Source organism: Pelodiscus sinensis, chromosome 9 (genome assembly GCF_049634645.1).
Source record: "Pelodiscus sinensis isolate JC-2024 chromosome 9, ASM4963464v1, whole genome shotgun sequence".
NCBI classification, from domain to species: domain Eukaryota; kingdom Metazoa; phylum Chordata; order Testudines; family Trionychidae; genus Pelodiscus; species Pelodiscus sinensis.
The window spans coordinates 45495896-45514974 of NC_134719.1; the positions used below are offsets into that span (position 1 = coordinate 45495896).

The 19079-nt window shown below is 42.0% G+C and overlaps 1 protein-coding gene across 6 annotated transcripts in view; it reads right to left on the reverse strand.

The window, feature by feature from the left end:
- Positions 1-19079, reverse strand: part of PTPRC (protein tyrosine phosphatase receptor type C) — a 159321-nt gene that overhangs the window by 72668 nt on the left and 67574 nt on the right. For 2 of the 6 annotated variants that reach the window (XM_075936682.1, XM_014568766.2), the window contains 6 exons: positions 17470-17607; positions 14302-14439; positions 13344-13484; positions 12511-12534; positions 8379-8609; positions 4778-4894 (listed from right to left, as the gene is read on the reverse strand). In XM_075936682.1, the coding sequence (XP_075792797.1) occupies positions 4778-4894; positions 8379-8609; positions 12511-12534; positions 13344-13484; positions 14302-14439; positions 17470-17607 (789 nt within the window). The remainder of the gene's footprint in view (positions 1-4777; positions 4895-8378; positions 8610-12510; positions 12535-13343; positions 13485-14301; positions 14440-17469; positions 17608-19079) is intronic. The other 4 variants (XM_075936683.1, XM_014568768.2, XM_025179991.2 and 1 more) reach the window with 2 other exon arrangements.

A 19079-nucleotide genomic window follows, 5' to 3' on the forward strand; every position in this document is an offset into this window, starting at 1 on the left:
CTCCCCCCTCCCGGGACAGCTGATTCTCAGATTTCCCTGCTTGCTTACCTACCTCGATGACGGACAGCAACGCATTTTGTCTCTGAGTGCTCTGGTTGCCCTCAGTAAGGACACCACAGCACTCTGCAACGTGGAGCCAGAGCTGCCCCTGGGCACTCTGGTGCTTCTCTTGGATGCGTTGCTGCAAGCCTGGCTGCACTTTCTGCAGGCTGCCATCTGGGAGGTCCATCAGGGGCTGTCAGTATCCAGGAGGCCCTGCGGGAGAGCTTCCACCCTGAGGAGCACTAAGAGTCTCCTTGGTCTGCCCCACTGGGGGCTTGTGCCTCATTCCTCCCTCACATTCTTCCACTAATCTCCTCCTCCCCCCTCCCCCCGTTTCTCTTCCTTATGTAAAATAAAATACAGATTTCATCATAAACACGAACTGTCTTTATTTAACAAAACTGGGGCGGGGAGTGGGGGATGAAACTCTGGTGAGACTGGGGAAAGGAGGTGGGAGGGGGAAGCGAGAGGGTGGGAGAAGGGAGGAGGAAACCTGAGAGGAGGGAGCTGGAAGGGGGAAGCAAGGGAAAGAAGGGGGAGAGGAAGCTCAGGGCTCAGAGGTGGGGGTCTCTCTGGACCAACTTGATTTTCATGCGAACCTGCTCCTGGGTTCGTATGTGGCCTTTGATGGCCAGGCTGACAGCTATCCTGCCGTAGACGGCCATGTTCCTCCGTCTAATGCGGAGATCATGGGGCATCCCCTCAAAACTGAATAATCCATGATCTCCACCCTGGACCAAGAAGGCACCCAATTTCTCCTGGCCCTGGTAGGCTCCTGGGAGCTGGCAGACTGGTCCTGGGGAGTGGGGGAGGGCTGGCTGCCAGTGGCTTGCTGGCTCATGTTTTGAGGCCACTGGGTCAGGGGCAGTGACTGCTGGCTCTGGGCTGACAGGCATGAAGCTGGCACAGGCACTTTGGCCAAAGTCAACACCTTTAAGGTCTCCGGGGAAGGGGAGAGTTCTTGGTTGAGGCTGGAGTGGCCACCAGGGCACCCTGGGAAGGCAGCAGGCACCCTATTTCAATATAAGTGTCTACATAACACTTATTTCGAAATAGCTATCTCGAATTTGGTGTTATTCCTCATGGAATAAGGTTTACCAAATTCAAAATAAGAGCTGTGTAGATGCTAGTAAAGTTATTTCGAAATAAAGGCTGTTATTTCAAAATAACTTTGTTGTGTAGACATACCCTGAGAGTTGCTGGTTGGATTGGACATTCTGGTTACCTTTCCTGGACCTAAAGAAGATCTCTATGAAGACTGAAATCTTGTCCATGTCACAAATACATGTTGATCCAACAGAAAAAAAAATTTTTGCACCCACATTTTTGCTCTCATAGCCTGGACCCACACAGCTACAACAATGCAAATATATTATTTTATTGATCTAGATATAGCTATACAGAGAGGATAAATATATAGGCTTGCAGTTCTGATAGCAAAAATCTGATCTGCTACTTTTTAAAGAAATGTAGTACATTAGTACAGCTATGCACCACTTATTATGCTGCTCTTACAGTTCAAGTTCTATAATGTTTCTATGCAATTATATTATACATTAACTAGTTCACTTTATAAAATCTGAACACTGGCATCTGAAAAGCAGAACTCTCTCTTGGCAGTAAGGAGACTAAGGTTGTGTGAGGAGCTGGGTGTGGGAGAATGGAACTGAGTAACTATGGAGACAAGGGCAAGGAACCCAGGGAGGGAAATGAACTGTGAACTGGGACTCAGAGGTGGCAGGGAGGGGTTCTAGAAATTGGATGGAGAATCCTAAAGAGAAGACTAGGACTAGTTGGACAAGCAGACTCGGACTGAGTTCAAAACTCCAAGGGATGCGGACTGGGACTGATTCAGACCCTGGAACAAGGATTAGAAGTGAGGGGAAGGATTACGGAGAAGGAGTCAGGGAGAGGGAGACAGGACTGTGATAGAGTTAATGGGGCTGAGGGAATTCGATTTTGAGAAAACAAGAGCAGAAAGGTCTTTGACAGAGTATACACTCCTCAAAAACCTGGAATAAAACCCAAAATTCCTGAAACTCCTCATTCCTTTGGTACCATTAAATATCTGTAAAATCAATACTAAAATGCGTATCTCTTCTTCTAGAGCTGGGCCACAAAGAAGATGATAAACTGCTACTACTATCAGTTACTGTGTTTGCTCAAGCAACAGAGATCTGTGTGGTTGATCCAAACATTTTAGCCCTACTGTTGACCCATACATGATGGGATTTTTGTTTTCTTGGTCTGCTTTTTATAAACATTAGGAAATGACACAAATAAGCTATTTTTAAAATGCTAAGATTTCAAAAAGTCAAGCACTCAAAAGTTAGGAAATCTGAATTGAGGCTGTTTTTGTGACCCAGACTTCAGTCACTGCACAGGATGGACTCATGCTCTTGGAATGAAACACAGTTGTGTAGTGAAGAATATTGTTTTCTGAAGCATGTCTGCCTTATTTGTTGCTTTGCTAGAGACCGTGGAGTCTGAATTACCAAAGTGCTGAACACTGGCAGCCATGACTGAAGTCAAGACTGAAGGGACCTATATTGTGAATCTATGATACTAAATATTCTGAAAAAACTGCTCTTAGGCTTCTTCAATTGGAAACCCATAATTAATAGATATTTTTGCCTTAATCTCTTTGTGCCACATTTTCCCATCTGTAAAATGGGTATAATAATATCACCTATCCTCAGAGGGATCTTGTGAAACTAATTCATTAATTACATTCATCTGATGAAGTCTTTGCCCACGAAAGCTTATGATCCAACACTTCAGTTAGTCTATAAGGTGCCACAGGACTCCTCGCTGCTAATTCAGTAATGTTTACAAAGAACTCATGTAAACATAACCAGGGCTCGCCAAGTGGCAGCAAGCCCCGCTCACCAGCACTTGCGTGGCTGTGCCGGCTTGTAATCTACTTACCATGGACGAGTAGATTACACTAATTGTCTAGCCCTGTTTATAGCAACATCAGAGAAAAGCCTAAGAGGAAATTTATAATTCTTTGGTCAGAGTAAGAGCTGAAAGTGTGCCATCAGTAAACTCTGGGACCACACACTGAAATTTGCGCATACAGTGAGGACTGTTCATGGTGTGGCCTGAAGAAGGCAGAATCCTGTGTAAAAAATAGCATATCATCATGTAGTTAAAGATGACATAATACTCCATATACACACAAGGAAGGGGAGGATTTGTGCTACACAGAAAATCTTAATTCTGGCGTTTACTACCTCTCATTTCCTATTCATGTCCTTTTAATGTCTTATTCATGTAAGCTTTTGTCGGTATTTGGAATACCCCCAGACCTGCTGCACCATACGGTTTCCCACCCTCCTCCCCCTTATCCCTGACAGCCTAGCTGAGCCGTGCACCAGGCTTCCTGGTTCCCAGCTCCCTTTCTCTCCTGGCCCCACCCAGCAGCCAGACCTCAGGGCTGTGTCTAGATTGGCCAGTTTTTCTAGAAAATCAGCCGCTTTTCCGGAAAAACTTGCCAGCTGTCTACACTGGCTGCTTGAATTTCCGCAAAAGCACTGACTTCCTACTGTAAGAAATCAGTGCTTCTTGCAGAAATACTATTTTGCTCCTGTTCAGGCAAAAGCCCCTTTTGCGCAAAGCTTTTGTTCAAAAGGGCCAGTGTAGACAGCTCAGATTTGTTTTCCGCAAAAAAGCCCCGATCGCGAAAATGACGGAAGGAATTCCTACTTGAAAGTAGGAATAAGGGATCTCCCGGAAAAGGGCTTATTTTCCGGAAAATCACATCTACACTGGCGCTTTTCTCCGGCAAAAACCCCTAGCAGGAAAAAAGCGGCAGCCATGTAAATGCAAATGCCGCGGGGGATATTTAAATCCCCCGTGGATTTGCAATTCTGAAGTGTCTCATTAGCATCCCTTTTCCGGAAAGGGATGCCAATGTAGACACACCCCTGAATCCCTGTGCCATAAGAATAGCCATATGGGGTCAGACCAAAGGTCCATCTGGCCCAGTGTCCAGTGTTCTGACACTGTCTAATGCCAGGTGCTTTAGAGGAAATTAACAGAACAGATAATTCCTCCCTATTGCCCATACCCAGCTTCTGGCCAACAGAGAGTAGCAACACCATCTCTACCAATCTTGTCTAATAAATATTGATGGATATATCCCCTGTGATAGTATTCAAGTTGTTGGCTTACCATGGATTTATATAAAGGCAGCATGATATTTTCTGTTTTATTATCAATCCCAATCTTAATGATTCCCAGCATTCTGTTATTAAGGGGGTTGTGCACCTCATCTGCTGGTTTCTTCCCCATCCACTGGCTTTGCCCTAAAGTCAGAGGGGCCAGCCCAAGGGGTAGGGCTGCGCACCCTTCCCACTGGCTTCACCCCACAGCTGGCCCAGAAATTGGGGAGAGAAAGTACATACTTTTTGGTGGTCCTAGCTCTTATAGTTTAGGACGAGTTCTTAATCAAACAGACTCACAGATAGACAGACAGATGCACATTTCTAAAATATATATCTCCCTTGTTTGTCTCCCTAAGGGATCATGTCAAACGCTAGTGATTTTTTTAAACATTTACCTTCTGGATTTCATGATATCTTAGCATATTTATTCACTCATTGCAAGTAAAAATGATATTCTGTTGTTCAACCTTGCTTTAAATCAGGCAATTCATGTTAAAATATATGCCACCAGATAAAAAGAAATGCAATTGAAACCATGGTTATAAAAGGTATTAAAAAGTACTTACCATGCAGACAAACATAGGAGTAAGTCAAATTACATTTCAGTGAGGAGTCTGTCTTCCACGTTAATCTCAAAGAGGTGTTATTTATAACATCAGATTGCAATTTGTATTTTTTTTGGTCTGTGATGATAAAGAAATAATGCAATATATTCAGATTTTATTTTCATATGTGTTTGAACATACAGGTTGGATCTCCCTGGTCTGGCACTCTCAAGACTGATTGGATGAGGGATTTTGCTAGACCAGGAGAAGCCTCCCTGCCACGGCCTTACCCCCAGACCTGTTTCACCGTAGAGCTTCCCACCTCCCTTCCCTTTGTCCCTGGCAGCCCAGCTGAGCTGTGCACCAGGCTTCCTGGTTCCCAGCTCCCCTTCTCTCCTGACCCCACCCAGCAGCCAGACCACTGATGTTGCCGTACCAGAAAGTCCCCATTTAGAGAACTGCAATCTGTATTTATTCTCAGCATTCATGTATAACGTTATTTTTTATTATTAATACAAGCATATGTTTGTGGAGCAGGGGAACCAAATGTATGTATTCAGATGAGTAAAATCATTAGTAAAAGGCATTTTGGTGAGTTAGTAAAAAAAGGCAAGTTTGGCACCTCAAATTTAAAAATCTGATGCCCTGTGCAATTCTCAGTTTAAAATTGTGGCTAGAAAAATTATCCAGATTTCACAACTACACAAGTGAATATGGGAGACTACATGGCTATGCCTGTACTATGGGTAGCAGCACAGAAGGTGAAGCAGGCCTCAAACAGCAACTGTGTTCCAAGACCATGTGCGTAATGATCTATGACTGTAGCCTCACACTGCAAGACCCAGGCACTTTCACTGTGCCAGATTTTGTTAAGAAAGACCAGTACAGCGTACTGCACAAGTAAAGCTTACTCTCTCTTTCTGGAACACAGCCTAAATGTGGAGCAAGATTATGTCTCTGAATCACAGTCTCTCTCCAGGGCAGCATTAGAAGCAATAAAACATATTTCCTTTAGCTTTGGGAAGTTCTTAAAACCATAATCTAACTCCTTGTAAAACATAAATTTTGGAGAACCTCACATCTTTATCAACTTGTATTTCTTATATATATTCCATCTTCTAATCCTTGAAACCCTAATGCTTCATGTAAAAAGATAGAATATATCTCTGGTACTTAGATATTGAGTGTATCAAATATTGACTATAAATCTGGAAACTTCATATTGATGGAGAATAATACAAATTCTTATGTTGTCTCTCTACTCTATTGCTCCAAACTCTATTCAGAACTTTCATGGATTATTTCTCATCAATCTTGTCACACTGATCTCTCTTAACAAAACATTCACACAAATTAAAACACCAATGTATTATTCCAATTATATGAAAATCCTGAACTAGTACACTGTCAAGGAAGGGTGAATTCTCACTCCATCAAAACAGCAGCAGTGCTCTGAAAGGTGGTTCTGTCTCCATAGTCCTGATTGGCAGTGTGATAAGCGAACAGGAGTTGGGCAGTTTCCAAGGTCTCTTTGGAAGAAGATACACGTGCTATTACAGGGAAGGGCAGAGGAGAGCCAGCACTGAAGTCCAGGATAGCACAGGGACTATGGTGGTTAAGTACCAACTGCAACAGAGACCTGGAAGAGGCACTTCAAGTTTGCACCAGAGCTAGGAAGAGTTGGACCCTGATTTGGCCTATTGATAAATTTACAGAACTTACTCTCTGAACACAGATTATATATTCTGAGAATTTACAAGTAAATCCATTGATTATTTTGAATTAAAAGTAATTAAAAACTTGGCCACTTAGCATCTGTAGCAGTATTTCCTGTTTCTGATCTCAACAATGGAATAACACTGATTCTTCAAACTTTCCATATAGGTAAATGTAATTGAAAGGTTGTACATAGATTATATTTCAAGGAATTACCTTGTAATTAAGCTAAATATTATTGTACCATGTAATTGGTTATAATTACAGAGAATATAGACCAGGGCTGGCCAACCCACAGCTCACAAGCCGCATGTGGCTCTTACTCCCTTAAACTGTGGCTATTGAAGCCTCCCCTGGGGCTCACGAAGCCCCTAAATATGGCCCCCTGTTCCCTGTGGTCACCATCAGGTGTGGTGAAGCAAAATGGCACTGGCTGATGGGAGCATGATGTGGCCAAAAAGCCTTTTTTTTTTCTTTTTTTTTTTTTGCTCAGCAACATTTTTCCCTTGGCCCTTTGCGCTATATCCCCAACTATTGTGGCTCTTTGCCTTCAATGGGTTGGCCACCCCTGATATAGACAAACTCAGGTAATTCTTAACTGAAATTGTTATAATTTTTAAAAATGAATTAATGTTGCTGCTACTTAAATAGAAATAATTACAAATATCACATTTCTTATCACATTACTAATAATTAAATTGATGAAGAATTAAGGCTTCAGGTGCATATCAATAACTTAAAGAGTCTCAAAAACAAGCATCAGAAGCCTAGAAAATTCAGTATTAATTTTACACTTCAAGTACAAAATGTAAAATATTCTCTGAATTCCCTGGGTTTGTAATGCTTATTTTGGGGAGAATGTACTGACCATCTTAACTGCATTTTAACAGTCTCAGAGGAGCAGCGTTGTAAGTCTGTAACTTTAAAAACAATGTGGTAAAACTCTTTTCTTCTTCATCAGAAGAAGTGGGTAATATATATATTTGTTAGTCTCTAAGGTGACACAGGACTACTCGTTCTATTTTAACAGGTTTTTTTTTAAACAAGAAAAACAAATAGAAAATACCACATCTTTCTAATGAGGCCACTTTAATTATGGTCTTTACCTTATATCAGATTTAATTATTCATACAAAGTAAAAACTGTCTTCAGTGAAGACTAGATCTTAACCTGGTTTCTAGTTTTAAATTTATGCACACAGAATTAGAGGCAAAGTTTTCATAATTTTACTATTATGTACCATAAAGATTGAGGCCATCAGTTTCAAAAGTGATTATTATTTGAGGCATCTTAAATAGGCTTGATTGTCACAAAGTGCTAAATAAAAATTGCACCCTTTTAATTTGTCTTAGGTGAAGTGTTCTCAGATGGTTTTTAAAAAAAACGGACAAAACTTGGAGAAAAAATTGTTGAGAAAAAAAAAACCGCTGGGGAGAAATCAGGGAAACCTGGGGTGGTGGGAAGATTCGGGAGGTTGGGCCAAAATGCAGTCACAGCCCCTTTAATTGCCACATGGCTCGAGCAGGCTTCTGTCCTGTGCCAAGCCAGGCCTGGGAAAAACAGAAAAACTTACTTAATTAGAAAATACCAGACATTTATAAGTTTGGTATTTTCTCAATTTGTTTACTGGACACAAAGTCCAAATACCAGAATGTCCAGTTCAATACCAGATACCTGGCAACCCTACTTAGGTGTGACACCCAGATAATTACTCACTTTTGAAACTCTTTGCCTCACAGCTTTACAGGACTTAACAAAAAGTACTACAGGGAGGCTTTCAGTCCCAAATAACTCTTGAGATATAACTAGTCTGTTGGAAGATGATTTCTGAAACTCTGCATCACAAACAATTCAATTCTGATTTTGCTAAATAAAACCTTATATAATGAATAAAACCTGTACTTACTGGGTGGGACAATAATGGAACGATTAATGTTGCAATTAGCATTATTTATAACAATGTTGTATGCTTTACATTCCTCAAGTCCTTCAATACTATCATTGTTTGTTATCTTACAAGGTGAGTCACATGTAAGACTGGATGGAGTTATTTCTAAGCCATATTCAAAAACTTTTAATTTTCCACTGACTAGTTTCTGACTGTAATTGTGGTCCACCATCGTAAGATTAAGTTGGTCTGAAAGAGGTAAAAAAATTGTTAAACACCACACATTTAAAATAAAAGCTTTTCATTTTTTATTCATACACTTGAATTTCATTTTTGGCACTTGTACATTTTATTATATAGGTAGAATAAATGTAATTATTCATATAAAACAAAGACTCTCTTAAGTGAAGACTATACTCCATTGTTTTATGGCATTAATGTAAAAATGGTTTGGAGACACCTAAGTGAGAGAAACATTTGTCTAAACTCCAGAATATTTTCTACATGAAAGATCTTAGCATAAAAAATACAGGGATGTTTCTGAAACTCAGGACTGGTCTTCACTTAGGAATTTACATTGATAAAGCTACCTCTCTCATGGGGTGTGAAAAATCCATCACCCTGAGAGACACAGAAGTATAAACCTAACCTCGGGTGTAGACATCACAAGGTTAACTGAACAATTAATCTGCTGACAAAGCTACCACCTCTTGGGGAGAGAGATTACCTACACCTACAACAGAATCCCTCCCATCCATGTAGGCAGTCTCTATACCATGCGAGGGCAATAATATTAACAGGATGGCCACTTCAAGAATTTTGGTAAGTGGTTATGGGCTGCCCTTTACTGTTCTATTAATAGAGCGATGTGAGGACTGGGATGGAGTTTCGGTACAGAAGGAAGCACCAGGCAGGGACTGACACATAGGAGGCGGCTTAAGCACAGAAGGGGATTGTGACATGGGGCAGAGATGTCGGAGGCTGAGCAGTGTCTGGGAGGGAGTTTGGATGCAGGAGGTTGTGACCTGGGGTAGGGGTCAAGGTATGGGTAGGAATGCCAAGTGCAGTGTCTGGGCTTGGTTGGGAGATACATACCAGCATAGGCAGATGCCAGCCAATAGCACTGTGGGGTACTCAGGCGGGCAGGCTGCCTGCATGCAATGTGGTCTCATACTAGTCACAGCTGCCAGCTGCCTCTGTCAAGAGTGTCTCTATGCCTCTCCTTGGGGGGAGCAGCAGGTCTCCATGCATTGCCCACATTTGCAAGCAATGCCCTGCCCTGCCCTGCTGCTCCCATTGGCTGGTTTCTGGCAACAAGAGCTGTGAGAATAGTGCTGGGGGTGGGGGGCAGCATGCCAAGGCCCACTGCCCTCCCCCTCCAATGGAGACACAGAAACACATTTGTCAGCAGTCTCTGACCATGGTGCTTCTGGGAGCAGCATGGCCTAGTCCACATTAAGCCTGCAAGGTTTCCTGAGCAGCCTACTGGGCCACAGGACATTTCCTTCCAGCCCTGTGGTGGGCCAGAGAAAAATATATAGTGGGCCGAATCCATCCTATATACACCATGTTTTGCTCAGTGAAGTGCTACAGAAGAGCTGCTGAGTTACTGTAGTATTTTAAGTGCAGACATGCCCCTAGAAATGCTCCTTTTCTTCCCCACTCAGCATCTAAGCATGTTATCAAAAATATCTGCTTCCACCCCACACAAGACAAAGAAGGTTAAATGAGGCCAATGAATCTGATATTCCGCAGCTGAAGGAAAGCCAGAGACTGGTAAAGGTGAACTGATGATGAAGCCTAGCTCAGAACTGAGTTATTTCAGGGTAAGCAGTCTACTATTGCTTCCTGGTTTGTTTCACCTACAGAGGCTGGCAGAGAGGGGAAATAGTCTGCAGTTAGTCTCTGAGAAGAGGGAGTTTGGGCTGGTAGACCTAAGGGGGTGGAGATGAGAAACACAAAGGACTGCAGGGTAATAGTGAAAAGGCAGGGAGCAAGCAGACCATGGTACCTAGACTTAGGATCCCTGAGCTGGAATACACCTTAATGCTAACAGGTACTAATAGTGCAGATTCTGGGAAAGTGACATAAGCCCTCACCTTGGACTGGAAGCCTATCTGGAATGGCATGCAGATAGGTAATGCAGGGAACTTGGATAACTGGAATGGGGAGGACTATGCAGTGACCTGATCAGAGCACTGAATCATGAAGACTGGGATCTGCAAGCCCTGGAGAGCAAGCAGGGAGGCAGTGTGAACTGCCAGAAGTGGGCATTAAACCTGAATGAAGTTAATCTCCAGATGTGGAGACACGGTGCCAACCCAAGGATGAATGGACTCAGATACTTGCTCTTGTTTAAAAATAAATGGGCTAGATTGTCCATTTCTGTGGGAAAATCCAGGGGACGGGGTGAATAGCATAGAAACCTCCCGAACTGCTTGGGAAGGTGCCCTCCCTAATCCAAACAAATTGTGGGTCCTGCTCTCAAACTCCAATGATTCATGAGGATCCATAGCAAACAAAGGTGCACTAAGGCCCTTTATCCCAATACTGTCCTCTTGCAGTGTAATTCCAGAGGAACCATGTTACATCAACTTCTGCAGCCAACACCTGCCCTAGCATAAGCCATATAAGGAGATCTCTAGTGGAGCCAGGGAGCATATAAAAATAATTAAGCTAGATGTTGTATTGCAGTTCCACGCTGTGTCTCCTGGGACTGGTGGGAGCCTCCTCCTATCCTATCTAGGCTCAGTTTTGTCCATTCTGAATAAATGCCCTTTGGAGCTATAAAAAATAAATAAAGTACCCACTCTGGGCAATGCAATTTACAGCTTAAATATTACAATTAAATAATATAATTAATACATGAAGATATTTTCCGATGGCTGAAGATCACGTAACTCATACAGCACTGTGTATATTGTACGTGGATTCTTCTGAGGGTCCAGAGGATCATAACAAATTGTAAAATCCACTTCTTTAATATAGACTTCCCTCAGCAGCAGCATCAAAATCATGTGTTTAAAAAAATATGGTCTCCTCAGATTGGGGAATTAGAGAGTCATACATAGATCCACTTGAATTCATTTGATGGGTTTGTGAGAGATTCAGAAACCATGATGAAGGACTTAGTATAGAAATCTAAATAGATATAAGATGGACAGATCATGGCATAATTAATTAACATGATTGTAATGATTTTATCCCATCTACACAGGCAGGGCAAACCCTTTTATAAGATATGCTGTAAACTATTGTATCACTGTGCAATTGCCTGATCTGGCATGCTGTCCAGTCTACAATTCACCTGTCATTTCAGCATGCTCTGCCTATGGCCAGGGAAAGCAGATAAGACTTGTTATATCAATTAATAATCAGTTATTATTTGAGGGGTAGCCTCAGTTTTCTTATTTGGGGGGGTAGCCGTGTTAGTTTGGATCTGCAAAAGCAACAAGGAATCCTGTGGCACCTTATAGACTAACAATACATCTGTATAGACTAATACATCTGTTAGGGTACGTCTACACTTGATTCCTAATTTGAGCTAGGAATGCAAATGTAGGCGACCGAAATTGCTAATGAAGCAGGGATTTAAATATCCCATGCTTCATTAGCATGATCTTGCCGGTGTGTTACTCCGCTCAACAGCTGATTCGAACCAAGACGTGCGTGCTGTGAGTAATGTTAAAATAAGCACCAGGAGTAACAAAAAAAAAAAGGAGTAATGTTAGTTCAAACCGAGGGGTTTAGTTCAAACTAATGCATCCCAGCGCACACTTCCTTGTTCAAATCAGCTGTTGAGCTGAGTAACTCATCAGCAAGATCATACTAATGAAGCACAGGATATTCAAATCCCTGCTTCATTAGCAGTTCCAGTTGCCTACATTTGCATCTCTAGCTCAAACTAGGGAGCAAGTGTACATACCTTTAGTCTATAAGGTGCCACAGGGCCCCTTGTCACTTTTCTTATTTATTTGTCAAATGATATAAAATAAGAAGAAAGTAAAAAAAGTCAGGAAAACAAAATGAAATGCTTAAGTGCCTGTCGATTTGGTTTGTTTGGGCCTTCAGTTGATCAAAGTGAAGAGTGTGCAGCAGGGTTCATTACGGTTTCAAAAGTTGCACTTTACCTTTATTAAACATAACTTACCACAATTTATGGGGGAAGTTGTCACTGTAAGAAGAGGGGGAAAAAAGACAGCACTTCATTAAAATTTTGGAAAAGGATGCTTAATACATTTGTACCTATTACCATACATTTGTTTCAAAATAATGTTTAGCCTTTATACGTTAAAATGGTTGTACTTTTGATTAACTCATATTTTTGTCTTCATTCTTAGTTAGTGTATTTTTCATTATTCCCTTTTTCATGATTTATTGCAAATTATATTGCTCATTATACAGGTTTCTGAACTATAGTTCTACATGAGTAACATTATTTTTCTTACAGGTATAATAATGAAAATCTAAGTGGCAAGCTACATCATTCTCTTTGATAACAACTATAAGGGAACAGTAAGTATATTAATCAGAATGGCCCTTTTTCCAAGGTTTGGATGATGCAGGTTGCTCAATTTGCAAGAAGGCAATGCCCCTTTGAGAACTGCCATGAGGCTGGTAGTGAAGTGTCTCAGTTTTGACTGTCGTTCAACAAAAAGAATCAAGCCATTGTGCATTAATTATCCTAAGTGAGTAAGGAATACAGTAAGATTGGCCTTCACAATTCCTTTTTACCAAGAAAAAGCAAGTACTATTTGCTGTTCATGACAGCCAGAAAGTGAACCTTATATTATCTTTTTAACATAACATTTATTTAATTTAACAAATAAAAGTAATAAGCTTCCTATGAGACTTCAGTTTCTTAAGATGTATCTGCGACATAAAACATTTGTTAAGGTTTCATAGCTAAAGGTACTTCAGTGGCTAAAACATTTCTCATGCATGAGGTGTTAGAATTGCTATAACTGTGTGCAAGTTTGTCACCATTTGAAAGAGGTGGAGCAGTCGTATTCATGGAATGTGAGGTGTCTGAGGAAGACTCAGGCATGTTTGTTGTAGTGCTGTTAGAAGTAATGTTCATGGATGGTGAAGTGGTGCTGTGCAAGGATGTCATATTGTAATCATCTGCAAGGAAATAAACAGAACAAATTAATATCAGAAAGTGATTCCGTAGTGCAGTCGTACCATAAACGGGCTTTTTTTTAATCATCATATCACAACAACCCTTAAATAGAGGTGCAATGGAATAGAGCTAGTATTTGCATTTAAAAAACAAAATAGGAATATCTTAGTATAATTGGGGTAATATCAGTTCTATAAGTTAAACAATCTTACAATATATTGGACTGAATTCTGCAGTCACTGCTCAGACAAAACTGCTTATGAATTCAATGGCATTTTTGCCTGAATAAATGCTTCAGGGTTTATCCTATGGTACAATTTAGGAAAGACCACAATTACCATCCATATTTCTAACCACAGGACTCAATTCTACCAACACTTGCTTCTAAGTAAAGTGCTTATTCCTACAGAAACACCTCATGGTAACAATCACTACTCTCAATAGTAGATGTTTGCAAGTCCAGGTTCATAATACTTTGTACAACATAATTATATTTTCTTAATTAGAAACAATGATTTTTATGGCTTCAGTTATATATAGAGCCAAGTGCTGCAGGTCTTACTTTGGCAAAACTGTCATTGACTTCAGTAAGAGAATAATGATTGCAAGATCAAACTATCCAACCTTGTATTCTGGAAATAAAGTGAAGAAGCCTCTTGCAGTCTGGCATCAATTGTGCAGCTTAAACACACTTTCCCAGTTTAGCAATTAATGCTATAAAAAGTAACCCAACTGATTAACTGATTAACTAAACAGTCGTCATGCAAACAAAAACTGTACTATTGACAGCCTGGAGCCATCTAAAGGAATACAGCAAACCTGATGGTTTATGCGTGGTGGTAGCAGGAGTGAATGAAGTAAGGGCAGCAGTGCTGCTGTGTGGCTGATTGGTGGATCCTATGGTAGAGTCTGAGTATGAGTGCGTGGTGAGATTTGCGCTGCTTGTTGTAATGGTGCCTGTAGTAAGGAAGTACAATAGTTTGTTATTGCTTCCTAACGTAACATACACAGAAAAGGACAATAAAGTCATGTGTAAGCAACGCTGCTACACTTGGAAAGATAATGTTAGGTCTTGCTCTTCTATTTAGGCAGACACACAATTTCATTCTATTTCTTATGTATAAGGCTTATGGCAAAAAGATAGCAAAATGCATTCAAAAAGAAAGTTAACCAGAAATACAAAGCATCTGCAAATTGAACATGTCCCTTAAGTTCTCACTGGGATTGACTGCTGTTGCTGAAGCCACAGTGGAAGACTCTCATTAGCTTCAAAGGGATCAAGATAACGCTCTTTTATTCTGATGGTAGCTTAGGGTGCTCACCCAACCCCCAGGTTCAGATCCCTTGTGTTTTAAGAAAAGGTTATTGTTGTGCAGAAAATGGTTCCAATACACTAGTATAACTATATAAGGATTAGATTATATTCCAGTCATTTTACAGGTGGGTATCATATATCCCAGGAAGTGTCAAAGCCATGGAACAGACTCAGGAATCCTTATTCTCTCTCCTGATCTAACCACCACACAGCACTCAGACAAAAAGTCAAACTGAAATCATTACCAGGATTCCCAATTGATTAATATTCTTTAGAAATAGTTAGTGGAACCTCCAAGTATTAGCAGAACATCTATTCTGCATAATCCCTTGTATCTTTTCAGGTGTTTCCCTTATAGAAAACATTTAATCCACATGGATGACTGACAATTTTCTAGGCCGACAGTTTCAGGAAGAATGAAGACAAATAAAAGGCAAACAGATCTTTCTTCATTTCAAAGAAAGACCCTAACTTTTTAATAAGCACCTAACAAAACAAGAGTTTCAAGATGGATAAAGAGATAAGACCTCAGGACATTAATACCATGTCAAGTTGTACTTAAGGGCTGATGATTTTTACAAAGCATTTAATAAGGAATACTGTATGTATCCACATAGTCAGCAGCATTATAGAACCATTCTTTGGTTTTTAGCTAGCTTGAAAGAAGCTATGAATAAATATATGTCCACAATGGCCTGTAATCAGAATTCCTTTCTTCATCTCTTTGAATTGGAAATGGAAACTAAAATTTCTTTATAGTAATGGCTTTGTGAAATACATACCTGTAAATAACCTAATGACCACTGGATGTCTACCTTGCCTCACAGAAGGAAAATAGAACAAATCATCTTTTATCTGACAATAAATCATAACTTCAAAATGAACAATATTTTAAATATTGATCAATTAGGCATTTTGCAATGGTTCCACTTTTATCCAACAATGCTGTCTGTTGTTCATCTACTAAATGTCCATGGAGTACACTGGTATCTCTGACTATATTATTGTACTGCATTTCAGTCTAATTTCTCTGCCTTCAACCCAGTTTCATTGTCCCTACTCTCATTCTCATGTGATCTTTTGGATCTTAACTTCCAGGTAAAAATAAAATGGATGTACGGCAGGGTTGCCAACCATCCAGGATTAACCAGCAGTCTCTGCGAATTAAAGATTAATCTTCACTTAAAGATTATGTCACATGATGAAACCTCCAGGAATACATCCAAACAAAATTGGCAACTCTTACGGAGTGAACAGGCCCTGCACTGAAGGTCTGGGAGTAGCCCAGGCCCAGCTGGTTGAAAGAGCCCAGCCCCTCCAGCTTTGCTGGGTCTGCTCCCAACAGAGACAGAGTATAAAGGCAGAGGGAGTCCGGCAGGAGGGAAGGCATCTGGAAGGTAAAAGGGCACAGGTAGCCACCCCGGTGTTCTGTCAGCACCTGAGGCCACAGAGAGGGCAGCAGTGGACTACGGAGAGAAGCCGGCAGCCAACCCTACCTGAGGGACCAGACCACCTACAACCCCAGCTCCCACCCCGGTAAGGACCGACTCCAAGGCAGACAGACTATAGAGGTGCCAGGGTGGTAGGAAGCAGCCCAGGGCAAGAGATTGCCATCATAGCTCAGTGTGTACCGGCTGGATTCCCCACTGAGCAGGCAGGGACACTAGACCCTGCCTACAGGGCCCTGGGCTGGGACCCAGTAGAGAGGGAGGGCGCAGGTCCCTCTACCACCCCTTTCCACTCCCTGGGCCAGCACCCTGGCCAGGAGAGGCTATCCCCTGGGCTAGGCCTCAGGTATCGTGTATGCCCAGATAGAGGGGCCGGACATTATAGTGAAACTGCCGGCACCATATATGCCCTGATAGAGGGGCTGGGACTTTATATTGGAACTGTTTAGTCAGGTATATGCCTTGACTGAGGGACAATGGGACCTTAGAAGGTGGGGCGGACCTCACACCAGGGGCGTACACCCTGACAGCAACCCTTTTGTAACTGTGTGGTAAAGCGCACTTAAGAACCTGAAATTCTTACTCAGTGGTATGTAGAAAACATATCAATGACCCACACTCAGTACATTTGCAAATCCAGATGCTTAACAGCCTGTCTCTTCATATTGAATCACCTACTCTGAGAAAAATACCAGTTAAACCAACTGAAATTTTGCCTCAAGTTGCAGGCAATTTAGGAGAGACCACAATTATCATCCATATTTCTAACCACAGGACTCAATTCTACCAACACTTACTTCCAAGTACAGTGTTTATTCCTACAGAGACACCTTATGGTAACAATTACTGCTCTCAATAGAAGATGTTAGCAAGTTCAGGTTCATAATACTTTGTACAACATAATTTTATTTTCTTAATTATTTTTATGGATTCAGTTGTATAGAGAACCAAGTGCTGCAGGTCTTACTTTGGCAAAACTGTCATTGACTTCAGTAAGAGAATAATGACTGCAAGATCAAACCATCCAACCTTGTATTCTGGAAATAAAGTGAAGAAGCCCCTTGCAGTCTGGCATCAATTGTGCAGCTTAAACACACTTTCCCAGTTTAGCAATTAATGCTATAAAAATTAACCCAACTGATTAACTGATTAACTAAACAGTCGTCATGCAAACAAAAACTGTACTATTGACAGCCTGGAGCCATCTAAAGGAATACAGCAAACCTGATGGTTTATGCGTGGTGGTAGCAGGAGTGAATGAAGTAAGGGCAGCAGTGCTGCTGTGTGGCTGATTGGTGGATCCTATGGTAGAGTCTGAGTATGAGTGCGTGGTGAGATTTGCGCTGCTTGTTGTAATGGTGCCTGTAGTAAGGAAGTACAATAGTTTGTTATTGCTTCCTAACGTAACATACACAGAAAAGGACAATAAAGTCACGTGTAAGCAAAGCTGCTACACTTGGAAAGATAATGTTAGGTCTTGCTCTTCTATGTAGCCAGACACACAATTTCATTCTGTTTCTTTTGTATAAGGCTTATTGTTGTATGACAGGGTTGCCAACCCTCCAGGACTGACTGGAGTCTTTGGCAATTGAAGAAGTCTTTACTTAAAGATTATGTCACATAATGAAACTTCCAGGAATACATCCAAACAAAATTGGCAACTTTTTTGTAACTGTGTGGTAAAGTGCACTTACTGGATTAAGAACCTGAAATTCTCAGTCAGTGGTAAGTAAATGACCCAATGACCCACACTGAGAACATTCGCAAAACCAGATGCTTAATAGCCTGTATCTTTGTCTTGTCTCATTTACTCAGAGAAAAATACCAGTTAAACCAATTGAAATTTGGCCTCAGGTAGCAGGGTTCTACCAAGAGGATGAATTGCTGGAATTATTCATCTAATCCACTGATTCTCAGGGCCACACCGCTTTCTGCAGCTCCCCTTGTCTGGAAATGGCGCAGCATAGCCAATGGGAGCTGTGAGGCTCCATGGGTATGGACACTTTAGGTAAGCGAAGTGGTACAGGTCTGCTGGCAGCTTACCCAGGCAGGCTTATGGCACACTTTGAGAAACACTGATCTAATACAATAGAAACACTGCATGATAAATATGCCTGCAGAGCCATGATCTGCTTCAGGGTTGCTTGCAGGGGAGAGTGAACTATAATGTGCGGGTGTGTCTAAAGGGGCACAAAACCATGAGAGATTTGAGTCTCCTGTTGTGAGTGATGACACAATACACCAGTGTTTCCCAAACTATGAGCCGTGACCCGGTAAAAAGTACTGGGCCTCAGCATAGCTGCCGCGGTGTTCCGGGCTCCCAGAGTGCCCGTGCAGTGCCAAGTCCCCCAAACTCTGGGCCAGGCTGGGCAGAGGATGCAGCCAGATGATCCAGGCTCCCAGTCCAGGTGTAGCAAGGGAGGAGCAAGGGGAGGGCAGTTGCCCCCGGGCACCGCACTAGAGGGGTGTTGTGCTGGGCTGTGAGGGGGGGAGCGGGGAAGGAAGGGAAGGTGCGGGGCGCTGGGCTCACCTGGGCTGCAGGAGGAAGGAGGTGCCGGGAACTTGGCACTGGACTCAAGGGGAGAGAGGGAAGGAAGGAGGGGTAGGGAATTAGCACTGGGCTCAGCATGTTTGTGAGGAGGTGCAGGGAAACTAAGCTCAGCTGGGCTGTGAGAGTGAAGAGGTGTGGGGTGCTGGGCTGAGCTGGGCTGCGGGAGTGGAGAGGTGCGGGGCTAAGCTGAGCTGGGCTGGGCTGGGCTGTGGGGGGCGGGAGGAGTGGAGCTCAGAGCTCAGTTTGGCTGCAGGAGGAGTGAGATGCTGGGACTCAAGAGGGC